This window comes from Pleurodeles waltl, chromosome 9 (genome assembly GCF_031143425.1).
Source record: "Pleurodeles waltl isolate 20211129_DDA chromosome 9, aPleWal1.hap1.20221129, whole genome shotgun sequence".
In the NCBI taxonomy this organism is placed as follows: Eukaryota; Metazoa; Chordata; class Amphibia; order Caudata; family Salamandridae; genus Pleurodeles; species Pleurodeles waltl.
In genome coordinates, this window is record NC_090448.1 from 515,282,128 (window position 1) to 515,307,130 (window position 25,003).

General features: G+C 42.5%; 1 protein-coding gene across 1 annotated transcript in view; it reads right to left on the minus strand.

Moving 5' to 3' along the window:
• Positions 1–25,003, minus strand: part of PRKCH (protein kinase C eta) — a 656,855-nt gene that overhangs the window by 437,812 nt on the left and 194,040 nt on the right. The window contains exon 2 of the mRNA XM_069207402.1: positions 4,400–4,463. Coding sequence (XP_069063503.1) covers positions 4,400–4,463 — 64 coding nt within the window. The remainder of the gene's footprint in view (positions 1–4,399; positions 4,464–25,003) is intronic.

A 25,003-nucleotide genomic window follows, 5' to 3' on the forward strand; every position in this document is an offset into this window, starting at 1 on the left:
TTGGTCCCATCCCTGTTTGAGTGGCATATCCCAGTATAGGTTGTGTCATTGGTATGAAGCTAAGGTAGGTTTGCAAAGGGGGCCATTGCAAACTGTTCTCCAATAGATTTTATATCAGCTTCTCTAGGGCCATTGTTTCCCACAGACTCCCGATCCATAGTTCAGATGGTGGCAGTATCTTTTTTTTGCAGAATACTGTGATCAGCCTTTAGCTGCATCCAGAAGATGTCCCAACAACACTCCCCCTTGCCCCCTGTCATCTGTGTACCTGCCACCATGGCTAACAGAACGACAAAATGCAGTTTGGTATTACAGAAAGGGCCGTTGCTAGAGAGCACAAATATTGTGCACCACAAATAGAGTGGTGCACACTCAGTGTGGCCCTGAGGGCTCCCTTAGGGGGAGTTCGTATACGGGTCCTATGGGGGCTTCGCCCTGTGGTGGCTGCTGGTACAGAAGGCACCTACCAGCAGGGGGCATCCCCTCTTCCCTGTTCGGAAAAAGGTTGGGTGAGCCACCCACGGTGAAAGGCAGACAAACGACTTTGAACAGTCCATCAGCCTTTCATTAAAGCGCTGTTCCCACCGCAGGCCTGAATTCGCAGCTGCACTGGGAAACAAAGTATTTTTTTTGTTTTTTGTAAAAGGAAGGCCTGCATTGTTTGCTCCAGGTGCAACCAGTTAAGGATGCATCATGGCGCAAACAGGGACAGTACACCTGATATATAATTTGGGCCCAATACCTGTCAGTCTGGCCCTGAACTGCATTCCCCATATACTCCCTACAAGAGGAATTGGTTCCAAATAGTAGAGAATAATTTTAGAATTGCCATCTTGATGCTTAGAACGTAAACAACTATTTAAATGTGTTACTAATTATATCAATTTCCTTTAGTGCCTGGTACCTCTTAAAGGGTCTGCCCAGGTCATAGGTGTATTCAAGAGTGATTCATCATCTATATTGGAGCAAATACTTTTTACTACGTTTCTTTTCTTAGCTTGGTGTACAGGAAAAAGGGATAATCATGTTGCCTGCGCTGCTTTTGTGGCATCCATGCACAAAGACGTCACTAGTCAAGACAAATGACCGAGGTTGGACTTACATTAGCCATGAGTCTTCCCAATTTCACTGCCCAAATCCCAGTCAGCATTTAAATCAGTTGTGACACTCATCACATGCGTAGGCCATCCTTAGAAAGTGGCACTGTCATTTCTTCAAATTTCGATAGCACAATCTACTATCGATCTTCACCTCAAAATAGCAATAATCAGCCACTTGTTCCAAAACATCTCCATCAAGCCATCATAGCAATTACCTGACTTATCAAAACATTATGCTCTGGTTTTAGAGCATTTTGTGGTCTGTATGTTGGCTACGCATTGAGCATTTGGATCGTCTATCATGAGCTACAGTTCTGTTTGAGTCTGGTCAAAAAAGACAGTATAATCTCAAATTAATGAAGGGATGAGTTATATGCCCAGTTTAGGAGGAAGGGTACGTTCCTCAGGTGGTACCGAACAGTGCTTAATTTGTGCTTGTTGTTTCTGGTGCTGAGCACCGGTACTTATTTTTCAGGGCCGGCTCTTATTCTTCTGCCCCAAGCATTCCCTGCGAACAAAAGACGCATATGGGAAAGACGGAGGAAGAGAAAAACGAAAAAGCGTCACAACGGGAGAAAGCAGAATGCTGCAAAAGTGAGCTGAAGGGGCAGGGAGTGGCTTTAAATGGATTGAAGAGGCCCGAGATGGCTTCAGGATTACGCTGCCTCATTATTCCGTGTTCCCACATTTAATTACCGCAGCCGTGTGTTTACACGGAGGGCTTTAAGGACAGGCACGTTTTTATTTAAAAATTAAGCTCTGGTACCGAAATAAACTTAGATGTATAATTGTTGAAAGGTAACTGAGGAAAACACAGCTCTACGTAATTTTGTGCTTAAATCACTTCACTGCAGAAATCCGACAATCTGGAGCAGCCACAAATATAAAAGTTAAAAACCAGAAAGGGAGCACCCTGCCTCACACTCCAGCATGCAGTCAGCCCCAGTGCACCAGGGTAAATGCAGTAGAAGTTCGTTTTTGTATCCGTAAAGTAAACTAAAGTTTTTCACCTTAGTAGGTACAGAAAATGCTGTAAATGTGTACATGTGTTTCTGGGTAAGTCCTTCATCAGCAGAGAGCAGCTTTGTCCTTGGGGTTGCTGAAAATGTTGCACACGTCCTCTCAGGTTTGTGTATCACTCACTGGCAGGCAGGTGCTCAACCAGAAAAATCAGAAAGGGAGCACCCTGCCTCACACTCCAGCATGCCGTCAGCCCCAGTGCATCATGGTAAATGCAGTACAAGTTCGTTTTTTATCCATAAAGTAAACTAAAGTTTTTCAAATATAAAAGTTGCAAGCCAGTGAATAAAGCCCTGAGCATGACCAATCTTAGAGGTCTAGCCTGTAGCACACAACTGGCAACATGATCAAACGCAGTTGCAAAGCCTGTAAACAGACATTACAGACTTTTTAATAGCTCTTGAGCTAAAGTAGTCAGAACCATGCAGAGGTTAAAGCACAAAGACTTACGGATGTCGATCAATGCACTCGCTTTTTACACAGGGCAGGGGTCCTTTCAATAAAAGATCTTTATAATGTACCTTGCTGGTGGTGCACAGCAGGCAGAAGCTGATGACTGAGAGTATAACCCTGTGTCCCTCTTCTTGTGCAATAGGATCAAGGCATGGTGCTGCAACAGTTCTTGTCCTAAGCAGTGGCGTAGCGTGGGTTGTCAGCACCCGGGGCAAGGCAAGTCATTTGCGCCCCCTAACCCGGGGCAAGGCAAGTAATTTGCGCCCCCTAACCCGTGGATTTAGTCTCTTCCAAGATGTTGCGCCCGGTGCGGCCGGCCCCCCCTGCATCCCCCACGCTACGCCACTGGTCCTAGGTAAACCTCCGCACGTCAGTCGCTTCTGCGGTGTGGCCCTACATCAATGATACCGAGCAGGAGGAACGCTGGCTCGCCCTTCTGTGCCAAATTCTCTGGGCCATTCATGGCACTGACTCGTTTTTCGAGGTCCTCCACTCTCAACATTGCTGCTGTTTCTTAACATCGTCAATGCTACCTCTTTACCGAAATACAATTGAATGAGACGCTCCTATATATTCATTAGGCCACAGTTCACTATTGCCAGCTCTGTTGTTTTTGGTAACCTGACTCAGCTTGTCTAAGAATCACTGATGTTGCTGCTAATGACGCATACCCCTCCCTAAACGTCACCATAGCTAGAATAATTGCTTAGTATGGTTTCAAGCTGCGCATTCATGTCTCTAGTTGATGCTGGATAGCTCATTAGAGAGTAGGAATGGACAATTTCGAAACAGTATACATGTTTGCTTTATACTATAGCGATAATCCATTAATGGTTAACTATATAACTGGGACAACCAACATTTGTTAAGAAAATATACTTTGGAGAAAGACATTGACGTAAAATTGTATTAAAGGTTGATTAAAGACAATGACCTAATATTTGTATTAAAGGCTGAGTTCTAGATTATCTGAAAGTGATTACACCTGCACAGTTTGAGTGACATAAAGAAATACCACTTTGGAGATTAGATGCTCACCAGCAATTCCATCCTTTTAATATGTTTGTTTGTGCCGTAGAGACATTTTTGAGTGATTGTCCAAGGCTCAAAAGTACACATTTGGGAGGGATGTCTGAAGATTTTATTATTCAAAAAAAGCAATTATACCAGTATCTGGAAACTGGCATCTTGTCTTCTGCAGAGTCAGATTACACTTTGCGAGCAATGAAGTACCATAACTTGAAACTATCATCACCATTATAGAGACAGAACTCATGAAAGAATATAGGTTTATAGGGAAGCAATTACTTTATTGAAATATGGAACTTAAGCCCCTACAACATTCTTAGAGTGGAAAACATGATTCATTATATTAATGGCAATCCCTACAAATCTGCAGCAATTTGAAAAACATTAACTGCGAAGCCAAAGACAACAGATATAGCATGTAATGTTAAACTAACACCATCATTTAGAGATGGGTGATAATGAGAAACCATGGTTAATATTTCCAACGCTGCTTTCTCCTGCCCACCACGGCCGTGCATGGATGCATCAAAGTGCCAACAACTACTTCGGAAATCTGTGAACTTGCAGCAGGGGTAAGGCAACAACACCGATTTTGTACTTCTTTTGGTTAAATCTGACCAGATGGTTCATTGCAAATCAAAGCATCCACAGCTCTACAAGACATATTAGGTGTAAACTGAATTGTTTTACAGAGAAACCTAATACTAAGAAAAAACACCTTTGCAAAACAAATGTTAATGATCTTCGAAAGAATAAAATACAACTTAATATAGAACCTTGTGGATTAATTTCCTTACCTTCAGTGAAGGATCCTGTTAGAGATACCACAACAAATACTTTTCCCTCTGGCTCCAAATCCAACTGAAACAAAAGAAAGCACAAAGATTAAGGATTTTAGTGCCACAATCCACAGCTCATAAATGTTCTGCTGCCTTTCCTACACATGAATTCAAATATCACACTTGTTTCAGTTTGACGTTTCTTTTTGGACCAACCTCTTTGGCCGTATATGTTGAAAAATACATATTCCATAAAACTCTGGAGCACAGTAGATTAGTACATTTGGAACTGATGTGAAACTGGAAACGTGCAATACATGCTCAATCAAACTACGAAGCTTCCGTCTTTTTGTTGAGTGCTAGACTTCATTGTTACTTCTTCCTACCTGTCCGACTGTCAGCACCGCACACAATTGGCCCAGTCCCTCTTACTATGTCATGACCCATGTACTCTTAACCAGGCTTCTATCTCAAAACCTATCCTTATTTTACCATGTACAGATTATCATCACACCTGCTTTATCCCTTGACAGCATCCCCTTGGCTCAACTTCTAAAATGTTCCATAGTACTCCTTTCAAAATCACATTGCAAGCAGAATTAGACACTTTGTATCCAGGACCAGTTACCCACATCCCTGGGTCACATCAACACTACATACACTCAGGCCTACTATAAATCCGGCCTCCCTTAAGGCTGTAGACTACGCACCTAAGAGAGACAAGCGCCTTACTTCCTCTAAGATCAGCATTATCCATTCCTCCTTTAAAGCTCTTTCATCTTCTGGCGGGGAGGAGAGGATAGCCTAGCAATATACACTCATGCCTGACTCAATGTTTTCACTACTCACTACTTAGTGGAATCTGATTCTCATGTTTTCTAAAGGACTGTTTTTATCCCCATAAGCAACAAACTGACAGCTGGTTTAATTATCGCCTCTTATTACCCTTATCTGCCTTCCTTCTCACTTTTCCCATTTCGAAAAAACACTTGAGCTCCTTGCTTTCAAAAGACTCGACTTTCTACCTGGTCACACAAAATCCATAGACTCCCTTCAATTGGTCTTCCCTTGCCTTAACTCTACCAAGGCATCTCTGTCCTAGGTCTTTGATTCCATCACCACCACATACCACAGTCATCTTTCCTTTGTCTTAATCGTCCTCAACAGCAGTCTTCAACACAAATTATCACTATTCGTTACAAATGACTCTGGGTCCACAAATTTACAAATATTGATTCAACAAATTCTTATATCATCGTCAGTCTGATTACTGTTAAAGTGAATTTTCGACGCAGACATGTTTATATTTTATCTTTCTAGTGACTCATCGAAGACACAATGTGCTACCTTTCTCTACATAGGAGATGCCTTGATCCTCCCTTCTCCACCTATGGGGCAACAACCCCCTAACATTCCTGCAGTCTCTTTTAAATCCTCTCAACCCCTCTGCAGTCACCATCCCCTCCTTTTATCACTCATACAGACTCAATTCCTTTCATTTAGTTACCTTTTTTTGTGCCTGTCTCTGCTTGCTTAATATTGGCTCAACGCTGCTTTTTTGTGCTCAATGTCAATTCTTCATTAATTGAATTGGACCTTAACTCAGATTAACAATGCAGAGTAAATATATTTTAAACCTTTATAAGTACATTCATCAAAATTAATTAGAAAATATATATAAAAAATTAAAATATGTAAAAATACACTAACAGGCTTATTCATTTGGAGGGGGAACAGCATTAGGCTAACTCATCAAAATATTTTATATTGTATTTGTTTTTAAACACAAATGTGGACGTAAATAGATTCTGCGCAATGAGCTTAGTGCTGGACTGTCATAAAGTGCATAATTCAGGTCCTGTATATCATCTTGACAGAAAGGGCAAATACATAGGTCATACGGCTGACCCACCCATTTCCATTTTAATGCGTTTACTGGAATATTTACCATCTGTAATAAAAGCAACATTTCCCTGGCACCATGATCTAACATGTATGTGAGACGAGGCTGTGTTTTCTTTTTTATAAAATTGCTTTATACATTTTGGATTGATACAATGGTCGCTATCTAGCTTCATACTTAATAGTGAGGCTGTACCTTTCAGGGTTAATCGTGGTTGGCCTAAAGACCAGGAATATAGCACAAACAATTTCAGTGCACAATGTAAGTTTACTCTAAAAGTGCTAATTCTATTAAAGACCTCTTGCTTTAAAGTTTGTTTCAGGGGTCTCTCTGATGCATGGATTAAACAATAGCCCAATTGGATAACCCCCTGCAAGGGCTGAAACGTGGATGATTGATAATCTAGATTAAAGATGCAATGGACCAGAAAGTAAATGCAATACAGTCCCAGACATATATTAACCAGGTAGAAATTTTTGTTTTATAAATTCCCAGTTGGTGCTTGAAATGTCTACTCTCTAATGACCTATACATAAGATTGAAGGCACCCTATGGCATTTTCCTTGCTCCTCAGATGGCTAACGCGATGTCTGTTTTTCAAATCAGTGGAAAATATTGTGTCTGGGTGAATCAACTTATGGGGTTAAAACTGCCTGCTGCAGAGTTCCTTATGTGTCCAGCAGTGTTCAGGCAACAATAAAAATATCTTGATAACTCTGGTGATCAATGTTCCAGTTGTTCCAGTTGAAGAGAGATTGAGTTTTGTTTGAGGCACGTTGTCCCTTATTATAAAGTAGTACAGAGAGTTAATAGTCTGTTGCAAAGAACATGTACCATGCAGATCACAGAACTGTATTTTACGTGTATTTTATGTGGATAGATCAGTGGGTTACTGCTTTTGTCACAGAGATCTGTTTGTTAATGCAGTTAATTTTTTACAATCCTAATAAAGCACAGTAAACTATGGACTCGATCAAAGAGCTGCATGCAAACTGCATGGTATAGTTTAGAACGTTCCTATTAGTAAAGCCAACCCCAACGACTTAGGTAGGTTTTAAACCGTGAGTTTGTGCTTCCCCAGACCAAACTCTCGTAAAATATACTTCGTACTAGTACAGATAATATATGGTTCCAACTCCTTGTAATCCGCATTGTTTCATGTAGCATTTTATACAGACTGATTTACACACAAATGATTCATTGACCTTGTATGTGTATGTGACAGAAAGTGCCCTGACACCCTACACTGGTCTGAATAGAGCTATAAAACAAATTAAATGACTGTGATAGGTGGGCTAAGGAGAGATGAGAGACACTGTTGGAGGGTGCTAGTGAGGGAACTCGTGGAGAAGGAGGTAATTGGAGGGGGGAGCCAAAAAGACCCTGTCCTCCATGCAGAACTCTAGGGATGGAGCAAAGACCATAGTCAACTAGGCTTGAATAGTCCAGTGTTTGCTAACCCTTTCATCTACTGACTGTTCAGTTTACTTCACAGGTTTTTTAATTTTTATCATTTTCAATATTCGACTCACTCTGATAGGAAGCAGTAAGATGTACAAACATAAGTAGCTTATCATGCATAATTCATTAACAGCACAAAACAACACAATACAATTTGAAGCCAAAACCAAACTTTAGAAAGAGCTCAAGTCCAAACGACATTTATGAAGTGGGCCCAAATACTGATCCCCTGCTCAAACCAAACATGAAAGAAACCATTTCGGCCGGTTTTGGAAAAGGCAAAATGTTAAGAATCCTCCAGACATCATAAGCCCAGAAGTTGTAAACAGCAGTAGATTGGAAATCTCTGTCTTTAGAAAGGTCTAGGCTCCTACTGAACCCTGTACAATGTGCAGTATCTGAGCAGGATACACTAGGTTTCCCAGGACATGTGCACTGAAAACAATACAAGCCAAATTAGATTCAATATTAGAGCGAAAGGAAGCTTGTGCAGAGAGATTGAGTAGGGATGAAGGGATTCACCTTTTTTGCCACTCGTCACCAACTATGTAGCTTGCTAAATATACAAATGATTTTAAAGAAGCAAGAGTTGATAGAGGAACATCAGTACTGCTGGCCATTAGTGTGGAATTGCCGTAATGGGTGGGGGGGCATAGCGGTGAGGGAGTGGAGCTTAAACGACCATCTATGAAGCCTTTAATTATTATGAAACTGCATGAGGGTCTTCTCTACAGTAGTACTCCGCCATGGTGGGGTGGATTTTGCGACTCTACAGTCAAACTTGTGTGCTAATTGTGTCATCTTTTATCACTCTAAGATACTCTGCAGGAGGCAGAGTGGCTAAGGCCTTGCAGGTCTTAGCATTGACCCATATCTTCTGTGCTGGGAATGATGGTCTATCATGACTGAAGTCTTATGCTCTTCTAAAGACATCCTCTTTGCAGAACAGTGTTTGTGATTCTGTTCATTGGTACACACTGGTATCATTGCCATGTATGGTCCCTGTCTCTTTGTACATGAAATATTTCTGTCCTCTTCACATTTCATTTGCTTTGTTGCTAGCGATTTTATCTTCAGTCATGTGTCTACCACGTTGAAACGTAGTGACATGCAGTTTCAAAGTTTTCCCTTGTGCCAGTAAACTCCTAGTGTAGTTGCTGCCCCAGTCTTAGTGTGTTCCTAGTACTCTATGTGAATATCATGCAGTGATCAGCTGTTCCTGGATCCTATCCTTAATACATGTATTTATATGTGGAATCCAGTGATGCAGATTGTAAAGGCACAGTCACTGTCCACACTGTGTTTTGTATTCCTTTCAGCATTCCCACTGAACATGACAAAATGAACATTACTCCTGCCTGCCATATCCCAAAGGTATAGTCTGTGGCCATACTCAGGGGGTAGTGCACACATGGCATTTCCTGCTTCTTGGGCGTGTAAAAAGCACTTCTGCCTGCAGCTCCTGCAGGAGATGACCTGTGGCCTAGCAGGTACTGTGCAAAGGGCGTAGTCAAAAGTATTGTCCTGTATGTAGCATCACTGCTGGCACTACTCACAGTGTCTTCCCACCCAAATTGTCAATCCTCCGTACTCCTGACAGCAGCTCCTGCAAGATATGGCTTCAGGCCATGACTAGCAAGTCCTCAGTCATATCCTTTGATCAACCCCCTGCATCCTAGAATTCACAGCACTCACAGCCCTCCCCCCGCCAATTGTAATTTTAGAGGCCTTTGACGCAACCTGAGGTCCGCGGAGAATGACAAGAATTTTAGGTCACACTTAGTGTACAATGTACAGTTGTACCCTCCAGCCAGGCGTCTGTGAACCGTGGGTTGACAACTAAAATCTATTAATTAATGTTTTAATGCTACCCCTCTAGTCTGTCCAATAGACAATATAGTACATGAATAAAAACCCCAATAGTGTCTGTGGATTCATTGTAGGCCCACAAGTCTATAGATGGGTGCAAAAACAGAAGCAAAATATGCACCTCCTGGAAGCCAAGCTGATGGCTCAAATTTATATGTTGAAGTCTACCAACTTCCACGTCAAGATAAAAAGAACTGACAAGGTATTTATTCTGTCACTTGAGTGACCAATAAAATCCCTGCAAGGACTCTTATGGACACACGTTTGTCATCAACACATAGGAACAAGCAGTGAAAAGGTACTATGCAAAAATAATATTTAATGGTTCTAAAAGGAGTAAGAAAGGTAGAACGTTTTCCCTCTTCTCCTCCTAGTGTGGGTCATGACTCCACAGTTCAAGGTCACCATTGTGCACACTTTTTGTTGGAAATAGGGTAGCTCTGAAATTAATCCTGTATTGTATTATGTACCAGATGTATGCACTAACAAAACTACACATTATAATGAAATCAGCACAGCTGGTTTAGAAAGGATTACATGTAATAATGTGATGACACATCACACAAATTTCAACCAGTCTGATGTCACAAGGTTTGTCATGGCATAAGTCTGTTTCCAGTGGATTTGCAAATAACATATTTGCATCACCAAAAGTTCAAATAAGCTGTGCTTTTCTCATCTTCTCTGTGTACTGTAGACCACGAATCGCCTCACTGTGTTCTTTCATGGCCGGCATTGCGCATCATAAATCCTGTACATACATTTACCATGCATGCCAACAGACCCTATTCAAGGCGACTCACGATTCTTTAAAGCCAAAAATGTTTTTTTTATCAGTCTCCCGCCTAAAATTGCCTCTGCCCCTATAGAAGTCTGTGAGAAAATACACCCTCCAACTATGTTTCCAAAATTTCCCACTTTGCAGGTTTGAAATGTTGGCATGTATGCTCTACGTGTATGCTGTTGCATTGGTTGTACACTCATGATCAGTGGATGACTTGGAGCCATCTCAAACTAAATGCCTCCAAAACAGAAATACTCATATGTGGTGACAGGAAAAATTATGACCCACTGTGCGTCTGGCCTGATGATCTGGGACCACTTTCTCAATTATCCAAGGAAGTTAAAAACCTTGGAATCACCATGGACTCCAAGTTAACTATGAATGCCCAAGTGGACAAATTAGCACGAACAAGCTTCATCACCTTGAAGACTCTACGCATCTTCCCCCACCTCGGATTTCCACACAAGGCGCAAGCTACTATCTCACTTGTACTATCCAAACTGGATTATGCCAATGGCCTCTACCATGGATCATTTCTATCTATTATGAAAAAAGTACAATGTATTCAGAACTCCGCAGCCAGGCTACTATTACATGTAAAGCCACAAACCCAGATCTCCCCTTCCTTGAGAGCACTACACTGGTTACCCGTTGCCAGAAGATGCACCTTCAAGCTGCTTTGTATCACCCACAAAGCTATACATGGAACAGGACCACTTTTTATCAGAAACAAAATAATCAAATACTTTGAACAAAGAAACCTCCGCTCAAGATTGGCACCCTGCCTTAGAACACCACCATACAAGAAAAAGACTGTAGGTGGTACATCCTTCTCCGTTCAAGCAGCCAAACTATGGAATTCATTACCCCGAACTATAAGAGCCACAGATAACTATCTTGTCTTCAGAAAACTACTCAAGAGTTGTCTCCTTCCTTCATAACCACCATATTCAAACAGCTATGAACTGCATATACCTATGTTAATAAATATTTTTTATCTGATTATGTGTATATTCTAGTTATCTATAGTTCTTTAGAAAATATGTATCACTACTATGTCATAACAATAAACTACACACATACTCTTTAAACCTGTTTAACTAATGTATATTTAATCATGGTTTAAATATGTATATGTATGTACATCTATGTGTGCATATGTGTGTGTATTCATGTGTGTATGTATGTGTGTGTGTGTATATATAAATAAATATATATATGTGTGTATGTTATTCTATGCTTAACATGTTCATAGGTCGTTGCATAACTCCTAGATAAGTTGTTATACTAGATACTTATGAATCCCTGCCCCCACATTTTCTATCACACTTTGTATACCCATCACCATATGTCATGTCTCTATCAATCTATCCTCCATTCCCACTCTGACTCATCCCAAATCCATTCTACTACTTTCATCTCCTAAATAACCCAGCCTGAGCTCTTCCGTCCTCTCACACATCTAACTCACCCAAAACTCACTCTATTACCATGATCTCCCAAACAACCCTACTAAATTCTCCCTCATTTATCTCACCCTGCTACTAAATCATATTACCATAAACTCCCAATTAACACTTCTGGGTTCTTCCCTCCTCCACCCCTCCATTACTCCAGTCAATCCTACTAACAAACTCACATATCCGCGCCTCAAATTAACTCATAATAATACTAAAACTGTACTCACATTTCCCTATACTAATCCACCACTAATTCCTTTTGGGTTCCCGAGTAGCGTGCTACTCGCTGAAAAGCGCTTTGACGCCTCGTCAGGGGTAGTAAGTGCTATATAAATACTATTACAATACAATACATGTACTCGTGCAAACTGATATGAGTCCTGAGCTTGTGCAGTATTTTTTATATTATGGAACTATCTCTGCTTTTCCCAAAAACACTATCAAGTGCTGCATTAGAAGTACAATGGATCTATATGATGCATGTATGACTAAGCCATACATCATCAAGTTTGTGGCACCAGAAATTTGTCTCTAATTGGTTTCAAGTACATATATTACATTTTGATGTCCAGACATAGGCTCTGAAATGAAGATGAGTCCAATGTAGACTGAAACGCATGGACTGCGTAATAGATGACATCTGTAGTGTATTGTGTAAGGACAGCACTGAAGAGATAATACATCATACATCTGTATATTGTATTCTTATTATTGTTTAGCAAAATAATGTGTATGCAGGGTGCATGCTTAAGGTTTTGAAATAGACATTTATTATTCATGAAGATATGTAAATTGTGAAAACCTCTTTAATAAAAATAATACACTTTGGTTAAATACATATGGATTAGGCACCATTTTTTATGAACCATTGGAACATCAGATTTGTAGTACATTTACTAATCCCTCTTAATTTTACACAGAATTTTCCTTTTATAAGTGTTTCAAAAGTATGAACTACTCTATTTGCTGTGTAACCTTTCAATACTGTAGCTAAGGGCAGTTATTAAAGTAACTCCTGTGCCTTCTGGAGATTAGTTAAACACTGATATACTGATTATTGATTTTACAAAATATAAAAAAAGGTTTCAAGTTGTAATACCCCTGTATCGAATGCAGCACTTGCGGCCTCATTACGAGTTTGGCAGTCTCCCTGGGGGACCGCCAAACCTGAAGGTCTGACTATTGGGAACACTGCAATAGAGCGCTCCTGCTGGTCAGAACCTTGAAGAAGTCGAGTGCTACTTCACAGCACAGAGGGGGCTGACCAGCACCCTCAAAATGTGCACTATTTGCAAAGCTGACAGTGTGGATTGCAATGGTGCTGGGCAGCGAGGGCCCTGCACTGCCCACACCATTGACATGGACAGTGCATGGGCCCCTCCTGTGACCCCCAGCACACCATCACTGCCAGCCTTTCCATGTTAGTGAAACCGCCATGGAAAGTCTGGCAGAGAGGCGAGTTATAATCAGCCAGGCGGCGCTGAGTTCAGTGTTGCCTTGGTTAAGTACAACCCTGACTGCCATCATGCCTTCGGGAACCATGTTCCTGGCAGGAATGGCTGTCTTGCCAGGGTTCTAATTGGGCGATCAGACTGCCCGGAGTGCGGTGATCCGACCATCAACACGAGTGTGGCGGTCCTCGGGCCACCACACCCGTAATAATGCCATAGGTGTAGTTTCATTCAGACATTCATGTGCTATCTTTGACAACAAGGTCCCCGCAGGAGTAATAACTGGAAGTGCAGCATTAGGGGCTGCCTCATGCTGATTAACCCATATGGGGTGGTACTCTGCTAGGGCTCCCATCACATCTGTGGACCTGATTTCAAGAGTGGCTCTAAAGCGATACCGGTACATCAGGGACCCTACTTCAATCTTTCTGTTCTATATACCCAAGGGGCATTCTTTGTCACAATAAATTCAAGGCCTTCTAACTCACAAGTTGTGTTTCAGGCACAACCCTCCGGTTTCTTCCCACTGTTCAAGCAACAATTCTCCATGGACATTTAAACTCATTTATGTAGCACTACTCCATACTAATGTTACTCTGTCTTTTGTCCCCAGATCAGCCTAACATTTTACTGAAAAAAACTCTGTTTTTATTGATAGGATTTCAATACAAACAAACCAAACAGGTAACTCACTCTGCTGTCCCACCCCCTGCCACTTTGCAACAGTCAAGCCAAAGGAACAAATACTAACATACACTTTAGTTATATCTCCATTGAATGGGTGAATTTCTTGTCTGTTCCATCTGCTGTAAGATACGTTTCTGTCAATATTTTCCCAATTGGTTGGAATCACTAACATTGGTTTCTTAGGCATTTAGGTCAGTATGTGCAACTGCTCTAGGTATTTAGGGCAGGTTAGTTCTTTGAGTTCTGTGGACAGGAAAGGTATATGAGGTGACCATACCTCTCTGAAGTCCTGCCCTTTATGCTCAGGAAACCTTGTCAACTTTTCTATGCCCAATAAGTCACATATTCAGTACATCCAGTGTTTATGATCCAAGGTTTTGTTGGTTTCCCAGTGGGGCAGAATTATTTGTTCAACTTCACATAGTGCAAGCGCTATCTGTCTGCCTATAAAAAATCTTTGGAGGAATGTTTGTTTATTACAAAGGCCAAGCACAATATATGCTAGGAAGTGAGGCACCTGAACAACTGTATCAATATCTCCCAGGTGACTTTTCCAGTATTGAGATAACTTGGGACAGTTCTAGAGGAGATAACATTCCATTGTACCCCATCCAACACTCATTTTTCTTTCAGGGTACCAGCTGACCACTGGGGCTGGGGAGAAATACCAGTATGGTAATATCTTTGTCATGGTCTACGCGCCCAAGACACACCTTAATGTGCTACGCTTTTGATGGAACACATCTTCTGTGAGTGTGCAGCCCAACTCAGTCTTCCACCTCCTCTGACTTGCTCTTAAGGGCTCAAGAGGGACTCCATGAATGCTCTTCATGACCCTGCTGTGAGGGGTGCCCATCCTCTGGATGCAGGTCAGGTAGTGGACTAGTGGATGGTCAGAGCAGTGGGCCTTCCTTTTTTAGCTGGTCTGGCTTTGGCATTTTAAACCTGGGCAGCAGGTCTTTTAGGTTAAAGTCTTACTTTTGGTTACCTAAGGCCACATTTACAGAAGAAGTACAGTGAAACTGATTAGAAGCTTCTTGGTTCTGGCTTCTAGTTGGGAGTCTTTCCCCTCCTCCAAACCATCTTCCATTTGGGCCTCTGTCTAGTGCTGCAGTGCATTAGATCTTGCTCCGTCCTGAGCGTCCCAGTCACACCACTCAACCACACCCAGGGTGGATTGTATATAATCTTGAGATGCCCTGCTGGAAACTTCTCTCATGGACAGATATCAGCAGCTTTTTTTTCAGCCCTTTACCTGTGGGCAGCAGTATTTTCACTTCTGCACCAATGGTGCCTTTTAGTGGTGGGTGTAACTGTTCACGAGGACCCTCACAAATTTCACCTAACATCTGAGCTGACTCTGTTGTGGCATTTGGTGCAGCATTGCCACCAGAGCCTCAGTGCATTCATTCAGGCTCAGTTCCATCCTGTGCTGGGTCAGGTGCTGGTTTTATTTTAAATCCCTGGGCACGGTTTCTCTTTTCAGGGGGTGAAGAGGGTTGCTGCATTTACATCTGGCAGCCTCTAGATGCTCATGTAGCCTCCTGCTTTCAATTTGTGCTTTTATTCAGCGCTTGGGGCAGCAGAGTCCCTTCTCCCCTTCATGCAAGCCTGGTTCCCTAAGCTGTCACAGCCCATCTAGCGGCGCTAGACCCAGTGTTGATTCATGCTATGTGCAGTGTTCTGAGTACATAGGCAGTTACATCTCCTCAGGATGTAGCACCATCTTCACACAGTGCATGGTAATCCATCCCACATGTAAAGCCAGGAACCAGCCATATTGTCTCCAAACAGGGCCTTTCTTTCATGGGGAATCACTTGTGCATTCTCCCAATGGCTCTTGGTATCTAAGTGTGCCCTCAGCATCCAATTGTGTTCTTATATTCCATGCCTGGGGAGGCATGGTCGAGCCTTCTCGCCACCCCATGGTCACCGCTCTGAGTTTGCACCAGGAGGGCCAGGGTCTCCGTACCAACATGGCCTGTGCAGAGGAGCTGGTCTCAATGCTAATCTAAGCTGAGTGCTGGCCCCAGCATATGGATGAGCCCCTATTTTCCAGGTGTAAGGTAGTCTTTGGGGCTCTCAGGTACGGGGTCAGCCTCCATGATGTCCCCCAGTGCTTTTGCCATGTGCCATGCAAGTCTTGGTTTGGACTGCAGCGTGTTTCTTAATGCTTTTGCTGCTGAATGTGAGGATGCCCAGCCAATCCAGATTATGCGACAGCTGCCAACGTGAACAGCTCAAGCCTCATATGATTATCCTCACAGAGATGGGGTCAGTTTACATCCAAGTCCTGCTACTTCAGTCGTATCTCCTGCAGCTCTCCAACTGGTCTCCTTCTAGAGCACTGGAATCCCCAGACCATGATTTCTGCATTCTGCATTCTGTTAACAGAGCTGGGTTAAGAACCAGCATTCATAACTTGACCAGTTGCCATCTCGGTCACTCCCCCAGCCTAGCATTTTAGAAGTGCTGCTAGTTACATTTCAGTGTTAATGTGTATCAGAGTAAGGAAGATGGAATGGGATGGATGGTGACATGGATGGAATGCTAACGTTCTACAGGGTGATCCATGAGTGCAGTGGCAGCAGGGAGTTACCGAAGAGATCAATGCTGATTGATTGCATGATTGAATGGAATATCTTCTCCAAAGACTCCATCTTCCCCAGTTAAAGGTAACGTGAAAGTTACAAAAACATTAGCTAAATACTTATAACATTCATCTAGGGAATTTTAGAAATGTATGTGGTAGAACAATAGCCCACTCTATAAACGAGGTCCTGTGACTCAATTTGTGTTCGAACAGGAGTTCACCTGGTGCACTAATGTTACAATTAGCAGGCATACCCTACCTAACTAAGATTAGTGAGACAGGGCTTCATGGAGTCATGTTCCTTAATCTTGTTCAGGCAAGAATGGCAAATTCACCCTTCAAGGTCTTTGGTTTCAGTCATTTCTAAGCAGTGCAGCAATGCAAGTGCTGAGCCATCTCCCTCTCATGACAATGATGTAATGCCCAGAATGTTGGTGTTCCTCTGGTTGCATCCAGCTTCCTGCTTTGGCCACCAGCATCGTATAAGTGCAGAACCTCCTAAACAGTACCCAGCTCATTCATCACCTGGCCACAGTGAAGGCATAAACATTCCACACTGTTTTACTTGGAGTCAGGGAAGGATTTTCAGGGCCTGTATAAAATAATTGCTGCATTGTTTCAAACCAGACAATGGTGAGCTACATAGTTTTGAAGTCTCTGGAGTTTTGAGAGAGATATACTGGTCATAACTGGGCATAGACTGTTTCAATAATACAAGTGGGATATGACAACAGGAAGGATTAGGTAGACTGATTACAATGGAGCATTAGCAGTACCACATTTTAGCAGATGCAAATGTAGAATGCTATTTTGTCGACTGCATTGATTTGGAGCTAAATGATAGATTGCATTCAAAGAGTACCCCTAGGCTGCATACTGTTTTTTCAGGAATAAGAGGGTGTCCTATTTTTATGGCCAAGACAGAGGGTCGGTTGCAGCAATGACAGGACCCAGAAACAGAGGCAATTTTTCTGTGTGCAACAATTAACATGTGAAACACAGCAAGACCAATTTATAAGGTTGCCTGGCTCACCTGTGGTAGAAGTGTGTGATCTGCAAACATGTAATATCCAATCTAATGGGAGTCTACAATGTTAATAATTGTTGGTGGCCAGAATGAGCAATGAGGTACACTGAATTTGACACTGGCTATTTAGGAGAGGAATACGTCCAATTTGACTAGATCACTGTGGTTATATAGCAAGAAACCAAGCCAAGAATAATTTTACAGGAAGGCAAAGAGAAAATGCTGCGAAACGGGGTGGGGAGACTGCCAGAAAATACTTAGGATTAGATGGTAGAATTTATACGGTCAATACATAGTGCTCATGATAAAGCTAGCACCTCAACCACCACCTCTTCAGAAAATTCCTGAACCCGAGAAAACTCCATCTAAAAAAGAAGGTCCTGCTGGAAGAAGATCCCGACTCCTGACTCCAAACTCCTGTTGGAAAAAAAAGATACACCAAGGACTCAAGGAATTCTGTATCTTGCTGGAACACAGAGATTGGAACTGCTCTTGAAAGGTCAAATGCTTAGTCTGTGGTGTGCCTGCTTCAGGGACACAAAAATCAGAAGGTCTCCTGACAACAGGGCCCAGCTGATCATAGAGAACTGGATCCTGCAGAAGATGCTGCTGAAGAAAGCTGTGGTACTAGAAGCCTGCCTTCAGGAGGGCCTGTTTCAGTATGACCAAACCCTTCTGCCATCAGCCAGGCCTATCTTAAGCTCATTGGCTACTCCCATATTTAGAAGAGTTCTACTTCCACCTGACTGGGTTCAACCTGGTTTGGTTACCAAATATAACTGGAGCCTGTCTGTCTAGGAAGGTCCTGGGAAGGAACAGGAGAAGCCCTTTGGCACCTCTTAGTCAAAAGGGGTAGTCTGGCGAGCCATTCTGCAAACTGTTCCTGTCCACTCCCACATAGCTAATCCCTGCTACACTTAGCAGTTAACTCCCATATGTTCTTCATGAGCTCAAGAACAGGCTATTGTCCTCTGACACACAGCAATTAACGCTCCCATACAAGGATATGTTTTCCTTATCTGTAGGGATTGAGTAGCAAAACTGGTTTTAGGACAGTTTTGGATAAGGCAGCACAAAGTACATTTTATAAAGGTACCTTTCCACGTATACTATCACAAATCTCATTTCACTACTGAATCAGATCTTAAAAATTAAGTATGAAACAACTTAAAGTATTTTCCAGCATTTTTAAGGCCAAAATAGGAAATAAACATTTAATCCTATCTAGACCTTTCCAGGGAAAGCCAAGCAAACCATCAGAGTGAAATAGCGTTTCCCTTTTACTTTCAGTGTGAGAGCACATTAGCCATGTTATGCAGTGTGCACTCTTTTATATACTAGCACCCTACCCTGTGGGTTTTCAAGTCACCGCCAATAGGTGTGGGGGAATTCAAGTGGGCACTAAAATGACCCCCTTGGCCCATCCCTTTAACCCCCTGGGTGGTCCAAATCTACAGTGCTCATGTGCGTCAGACAGCCCCCAACTGTCTACGCACACGGCACTTGAAATCCCTTCAGTGCAAGCACCAGAGGGATTCCTTTCACAAAGAAACAGCCTTACGATATGAGGGAGAGCTTCCCCATCTCCCGAGGCTATTTCTTTACTTTTACTGAAAGGAAATCAGGGCGCACACCGCACTGTCATCATTTCAATGAGAACCAAAGTGAAATGAGCTGATCGGCTCATTTCACTTTCCCTGCCTTGGTGCTCACGGGGCTATCTCAGCCCCCGAGAGCTGAGGCAGACAGGTGAGGTGCCATTGGAAAGGGGAGAATCTCCCCTTTCCAATGGAACCCCTAACTAGTGGATCCCTGCTTGGGGATCACCACAGGAGGGCGATCTACCCACTAGACACCAGGGAGGGGGAGTGGGAGTGGCCCCTAAGGCAAGGGATTTTGCTCCCAACATAATTGTTTGCGCAATATTTCAGTCTTTCTGTCCACCTGGTTAGATAGGAGCAGACACCCCTGATCTGCCCCCTGGGAAGGGAGCAGTAAGCGGACTAGACACCAGGGACATTTGTTAATATTGTATAGCGGCAGGGGGCTGCTCAAAATGGGCATGCCAATGCTCTCCACCCACCCCCAAATATGTGAACAGTCTTTCTGCCCGCCCAGGGGGGGAAGATGAGGGCAATAGTCCCTGACCTGTCTCCCACAATGCACTGCAAACTTCCTCCTTTGCCTGAAATCACACTTTTTCCCTACATTTATGTGATTGAAACTTCTGGAATCTTCAGAAAACCACAAAATTCCTACCACCCAGCATCGCCCCACTTGAACCGATAAAATGTCTGCCCCACTTGTGTTGGTGCCCAAAGCAGAGTCAGCCTAAAAATGAATGAAAAAAAACTGCCCTTCTGGACCCGCTTTGGTTCTCTCTCAATTTCTACATGTTTTTGGCCCTTCCCTGTCGTAGGCACTTAGCTCACCTACACAAGTGAGGTAGCATTTTTATCAGGAGACCGAGAGGAACACTGAGTGGCAGTAAATTTGTGACGGTGCTGTGATCCCACACGGAAATATGAGGAAATGTGATTTTTTTAAAATAAATTTGACATTTCTAGGAGATTCTGGGATAGAAATGCTCCACCAGTGTCATTTTCAGAAATGCCTGGGTTTGGTAGGGTTCCATAGATGGCTGCCGAGAACGGGACTAACAACGCAGGCGCCTTGCAGGTAATTTTGTGATAAATTGTTTTGATGTCTCCACAAAACGTTTTGGGCCCTTCCCTGCAGTGGACACTTGGCCTATACACACAAGTGAGGTACCATTTTTATCGGGAGACTTGGGGGAATGCTGAGTGGAAGGAAGGTTATGGCCTCCCTCAGATTGCAGAACTTTCCTTCAGATAAATGTGAGGAAAATGTGTTTTTAGACACATTTCGAGGTTTGCAAGGTATTTTGGGTAGCAGAGCCAGGTGAGAGCCACACAAGTCACCCCATACTGGATTCCCCCCGGAGTCTAGTTCTAAACCCTGTACAGGTTTTCTACATTTCCCTAGGTGCCAGCTGTGCTAGGGCCCAATATCCACAGCTAGACACATTGCAAGAAAAGGGTCTGTTTTGGATAGAAAAATGTGAAGGCCCCTGTTACGTTTTCAGGCATTTCGTGTTGCGGGCACTAGGCCTACCCACATAAGTGAGGTACCATTTTTATCGGGAGACATGTAGGAATGCCGAAAAGGTGCAACTCAGTTATTGGCTTTGGGTAGCTTGGGTTCCTAGAAAACCTACAAGCCCTATATATCCCTGCAACCTAAAGGGTCCAGTGGATGTAACGGAATATTGCTTTAGAAAATCTGCCATACTTCGGAAAGGTTACAGATTAAAACTTGTATGTATTTTCAGATCAATTTCAATATTTTTTTACTTCAAGTGTTAGTTTCTATAGGAAACTCTTGAAGGATCTACACACGACTCCTTGCTGAATTAAGAATGTTGTCTACTTTTCAGAAGCGTATAGTTTTCTGCGGTCCACCTTTAGTTTCACACCCATTTCTGTCACTAAGTGGAAGGAGGTTGAAAGCACACAAAAAATTGGAAAAATTGGGTATGTCTCAGTAAAATGCCAAAACTGTTTTGAAAAATTAGGTTTTCTGATTCGAGTCTGCCTGTTCCTTAAAGTTGGGAAGATTGTGATTTTAGCACTGCAAACCCTTTGTTGTTGTCCTTTGCGGAGAAACAACAGATGCTTTCTCCTGCAGCACTTTTTCCCATTTTGCCCAATATACCCAATTTTTATCTGTATTTTGGCTAATTTCTTGGTGCCAACAAGGGGAATCCACAAACCCTGGGTGCCTTTAGAATCCCCAGGGTACTGGAAAAAAGACCCAAATTTGCCATTGATAACTTATGTGGGCAAAAAGTTATGGGGGCCTGAATGAAAAGTACTCCACATAGACAACAAAAAAGGCTTAGCACAGAAGGGGGAAAAGGCTTTGCAGCAAAGGGGTTAATCCTTTTCTACAAAATAATTACAAAGTCATCAATATACGTCTTTGGGACCATGGAAATCAGTTCTCATTAGAGAAGCAGTATTAAAAGTCAGTCCAAATGAGCTGATTATGGTGGTTTGATTCAATGATTAATAAACAAAAGAGGAGCAAGAGGAAAGAAATGAAAAAAACAATCCAAAATATCAGTGGCATAACACAAAATGATAGGACCCCCTTGCAAAATGTGATAAGAGTCTCCTGAGACTCCCCTGCCTCATGATATTCATAGACCTTGGGCTGAATGGGGGGTCTCCTGAAGGGTGGCACAAGGGCTCCAGGGTTCTGCGTTAGCACCATGCAGTACATTAAAGATATAGAAGCGGAAAAAGGGCCAAATGTGTTTCAGTAAAGATCTGGTTGTAGAAAATGGTCTTGGGAAAATGTATCTGGTTCAAGAGGATCAGGCGGAAGCTCATGATGCTCATGATGGCTATTACCTAGGACACTAGGACTGGTGAAGATTAGTTACCACCCCTAGATTACAGGTCTTACAGACTCAGATACTGTAATGATGTGGGTTTTCACAATCCCTCAGTAAGAACCGAAGCATTTGCTTGGCAATTTACAACTGTCCTAACATAATAAACATAGTTGAGAGAAAATGATTACATTGCACTGTTATGCACCATTATCTTGTCTGTTTCTACATTGCCAAAAAATGTGTAGCCCCAGTGTCATGCAAGTTCTCTTGCATCATCCCAACAAGCCCCATTGCTAGCCACTGCAATCACTGTGATACGTTTTAATGATGTGGTGCTCTGGATGGCATTAAACACGATGACTAAATTAACACCAGTATGTTGATGTTCTTAATCTGACTGCTGCGTGCAGGGTGCACATTTGGGACTCCTCTGCACAAGCTAAATTTGTATGATGTCCCATTGGCGCCATTGAACCCACAGGATAGGGTCTGGTTTTCCCTATCCGTGAAAAGGAGAAGCTACACCGCACGCACCTCTCTGTACAACTGTTTGATTCCCAGAGGTTGAACATTGGAGGAATGACAGCGGTTATAAAACCGGAGAGTTTTACCACCCGGAGAGAATGGGTGTGACTTCCTGGGCTTCTTCCACTCTGCAAGTTATTAATGCCCTCTTACAAGAAGCAAACACAAAGTAACCTAAATCTCACCAACGCATTAATAATAGCCACAGTGTCTTCCCATGCTGAGGTTACGTTTTTGAACTTTCTTAATTTGCCTCTGAGTATCTGACACCACCATCCCTCACATGAATATTATATTACTACATTTAAATGTATTGGGGTTTAAGGAAAAAAGTTGAAAGTTAATAATCAAGTAGAAAGGTATTTCAGTTGAAAATTCAATAATCAACAACTGATTTTCAAATAGAAATGAAAATCCACATTTTAAATACAAACCAATGCAGTGAGATAATTAGAAACAAATCTGTCGACATACATTCAAGGCTCTTGGGATGTCTAGTCAAATGTAACAGAATTCCTAGAGTCCTGGGTAGTATTAGGCCCTGAACGATGTTAGATTGGGTTTCTGGTGCAGATGTTTGGAAGATATTGAGCAAACTGGTCGCTGTCTTTTTCGTCCAACACGTACTGTCAACAGACTTTGCTTAATTTTTTAAAATAAATAAGTGAATGCATAACTTAATTAATAGAGTTCAGGAGTCTACCCTTGTTCTTAAGAACCTGCAGTCTACTCTGCCGAATTCCGGATTTGCTGAATACAGACCCTGTTTAGGTTTGATTAAACCTCACTCCTCTTTCTTCCAACACCCGAAGCATCCTGTCTCCTTATCTGTCTCTTACATGTACTTATCTTATGACCTTGGTCAGTGTTTTTCCTCTTTCTACCCCTCATTTCTGCCTTATTATTATCTAGCTGTGGCTCAAAGGCTGATGAAGCAAAATAAATCCCGGACCAGCAGAAGCCAGCACATATTAAGCACTATCGGATGGCCGATGTGTCATGGCCACCAGTGCGAGAAAGGAAATGGTTCTTCTGGCTGCTGTCTGAAATGTGAAATAAAGTAATAATAAGGGTTCAGTGAACCCCTCATGCCACGGGCCTCGGTGCCACTGCACCTGCCGCACCTATGGCAGCATCGCTCCAGTGTTCACAGCCAGAACTAGCCAGGGCAAGTCAATCCAGTCCCAAGTCAATCGGTGCTTTTTTGTGTGAATGTTTCAGTTAGCCCAACTTCGCACAATTTTCAGGCAGCGGTTACAATGGTATTAAAGGCCCTGACTGCTGAAGCTGCTCACCAGTCTCAGATCTCCTTCCAGAAGCAGAAGAACAGCTACCGAGAGAAGCGAAAATTGAATTCACACAGCGTGGTGGGGACTTTATTTCGCAGAAACAGTGCATAGCAAGCGGAACAGCTTTATTTAAGCATATTTGTCATGGATGGGCGGATTCATGTGAGGTCCACAAACTAAAAAAAACATCTTTAGAAGAACAGTTTAATTTACACGAGGAAAAATGTGAAACCTTTGACTAAGAACCAGTACCGGCTATCTAAAGAAACTGGAACCCCAGAAAGATTTAATTTTAAACAACAGGGTTGGACAATTTAGCTGACAAACATGCCAAAACTGTGTGAAGAAGGATGGAATACTACTTGAGAAGATTTAGAGCACATATTGAATTTCAAAAAACTACCGAGGACTGATTTCCAATTCAAGACTGTGTAGATGACGACACCGCTGTGAAAGCGATTTGGAATACTATTTTCGACTTTATGTTAGATAACACGGACTTGAAACACCAGCTTCATTTACCTCTCCCAGGAAGACCATGTCAGGATCGTGTTAGAACTGAGTGAGGGATTGCACAGTGAAAAGTCAACCTTTTTCTTTAGTAATAGGTCAAAGGTGTACGAGGAAACCCTCAAAAGAATGATACTGAAATATAATTTTCACTAAATGAGCAAAAAAGACCCATCTGCCAAACCGTGTGGCCATTGTTTATGTGACAGAGCATGAATGAGTCAGTGTATGGGAATAAGGGAGAATGAGTGATAGTGAAACTGAGAGTGAGTGAGAGCAAGACTGCAAGTGAGTGACAGTGAGTGAGACAGAAGGAGTGAGAATGAGTGTGAGAGTGTAGTGGACTGAGTGAACATGAGTATGAGTGAGTGAATGTAAGTGATGAGTTAGAGTGTGTGTGCTACACTTGAAAGTCTGCCCCTGACCCTAGAGGTAATTCTTGCATATGAGCAGTAGTATTAGGGTTGGCATAGATCTCAGGTGTGGGGCGTTGTGCTAATTATTAATTTACGATTTAACGATTTAAAAGCACCTCCTGCAGAGCTCCTTGTGCCTCCAGTTTTGAGGCAGCAATGACAATGTCAAGATAACTTTTGTGATTAATGTCCCTATCAGAACAAGAGATTGGAATTTTGTCTAGTGG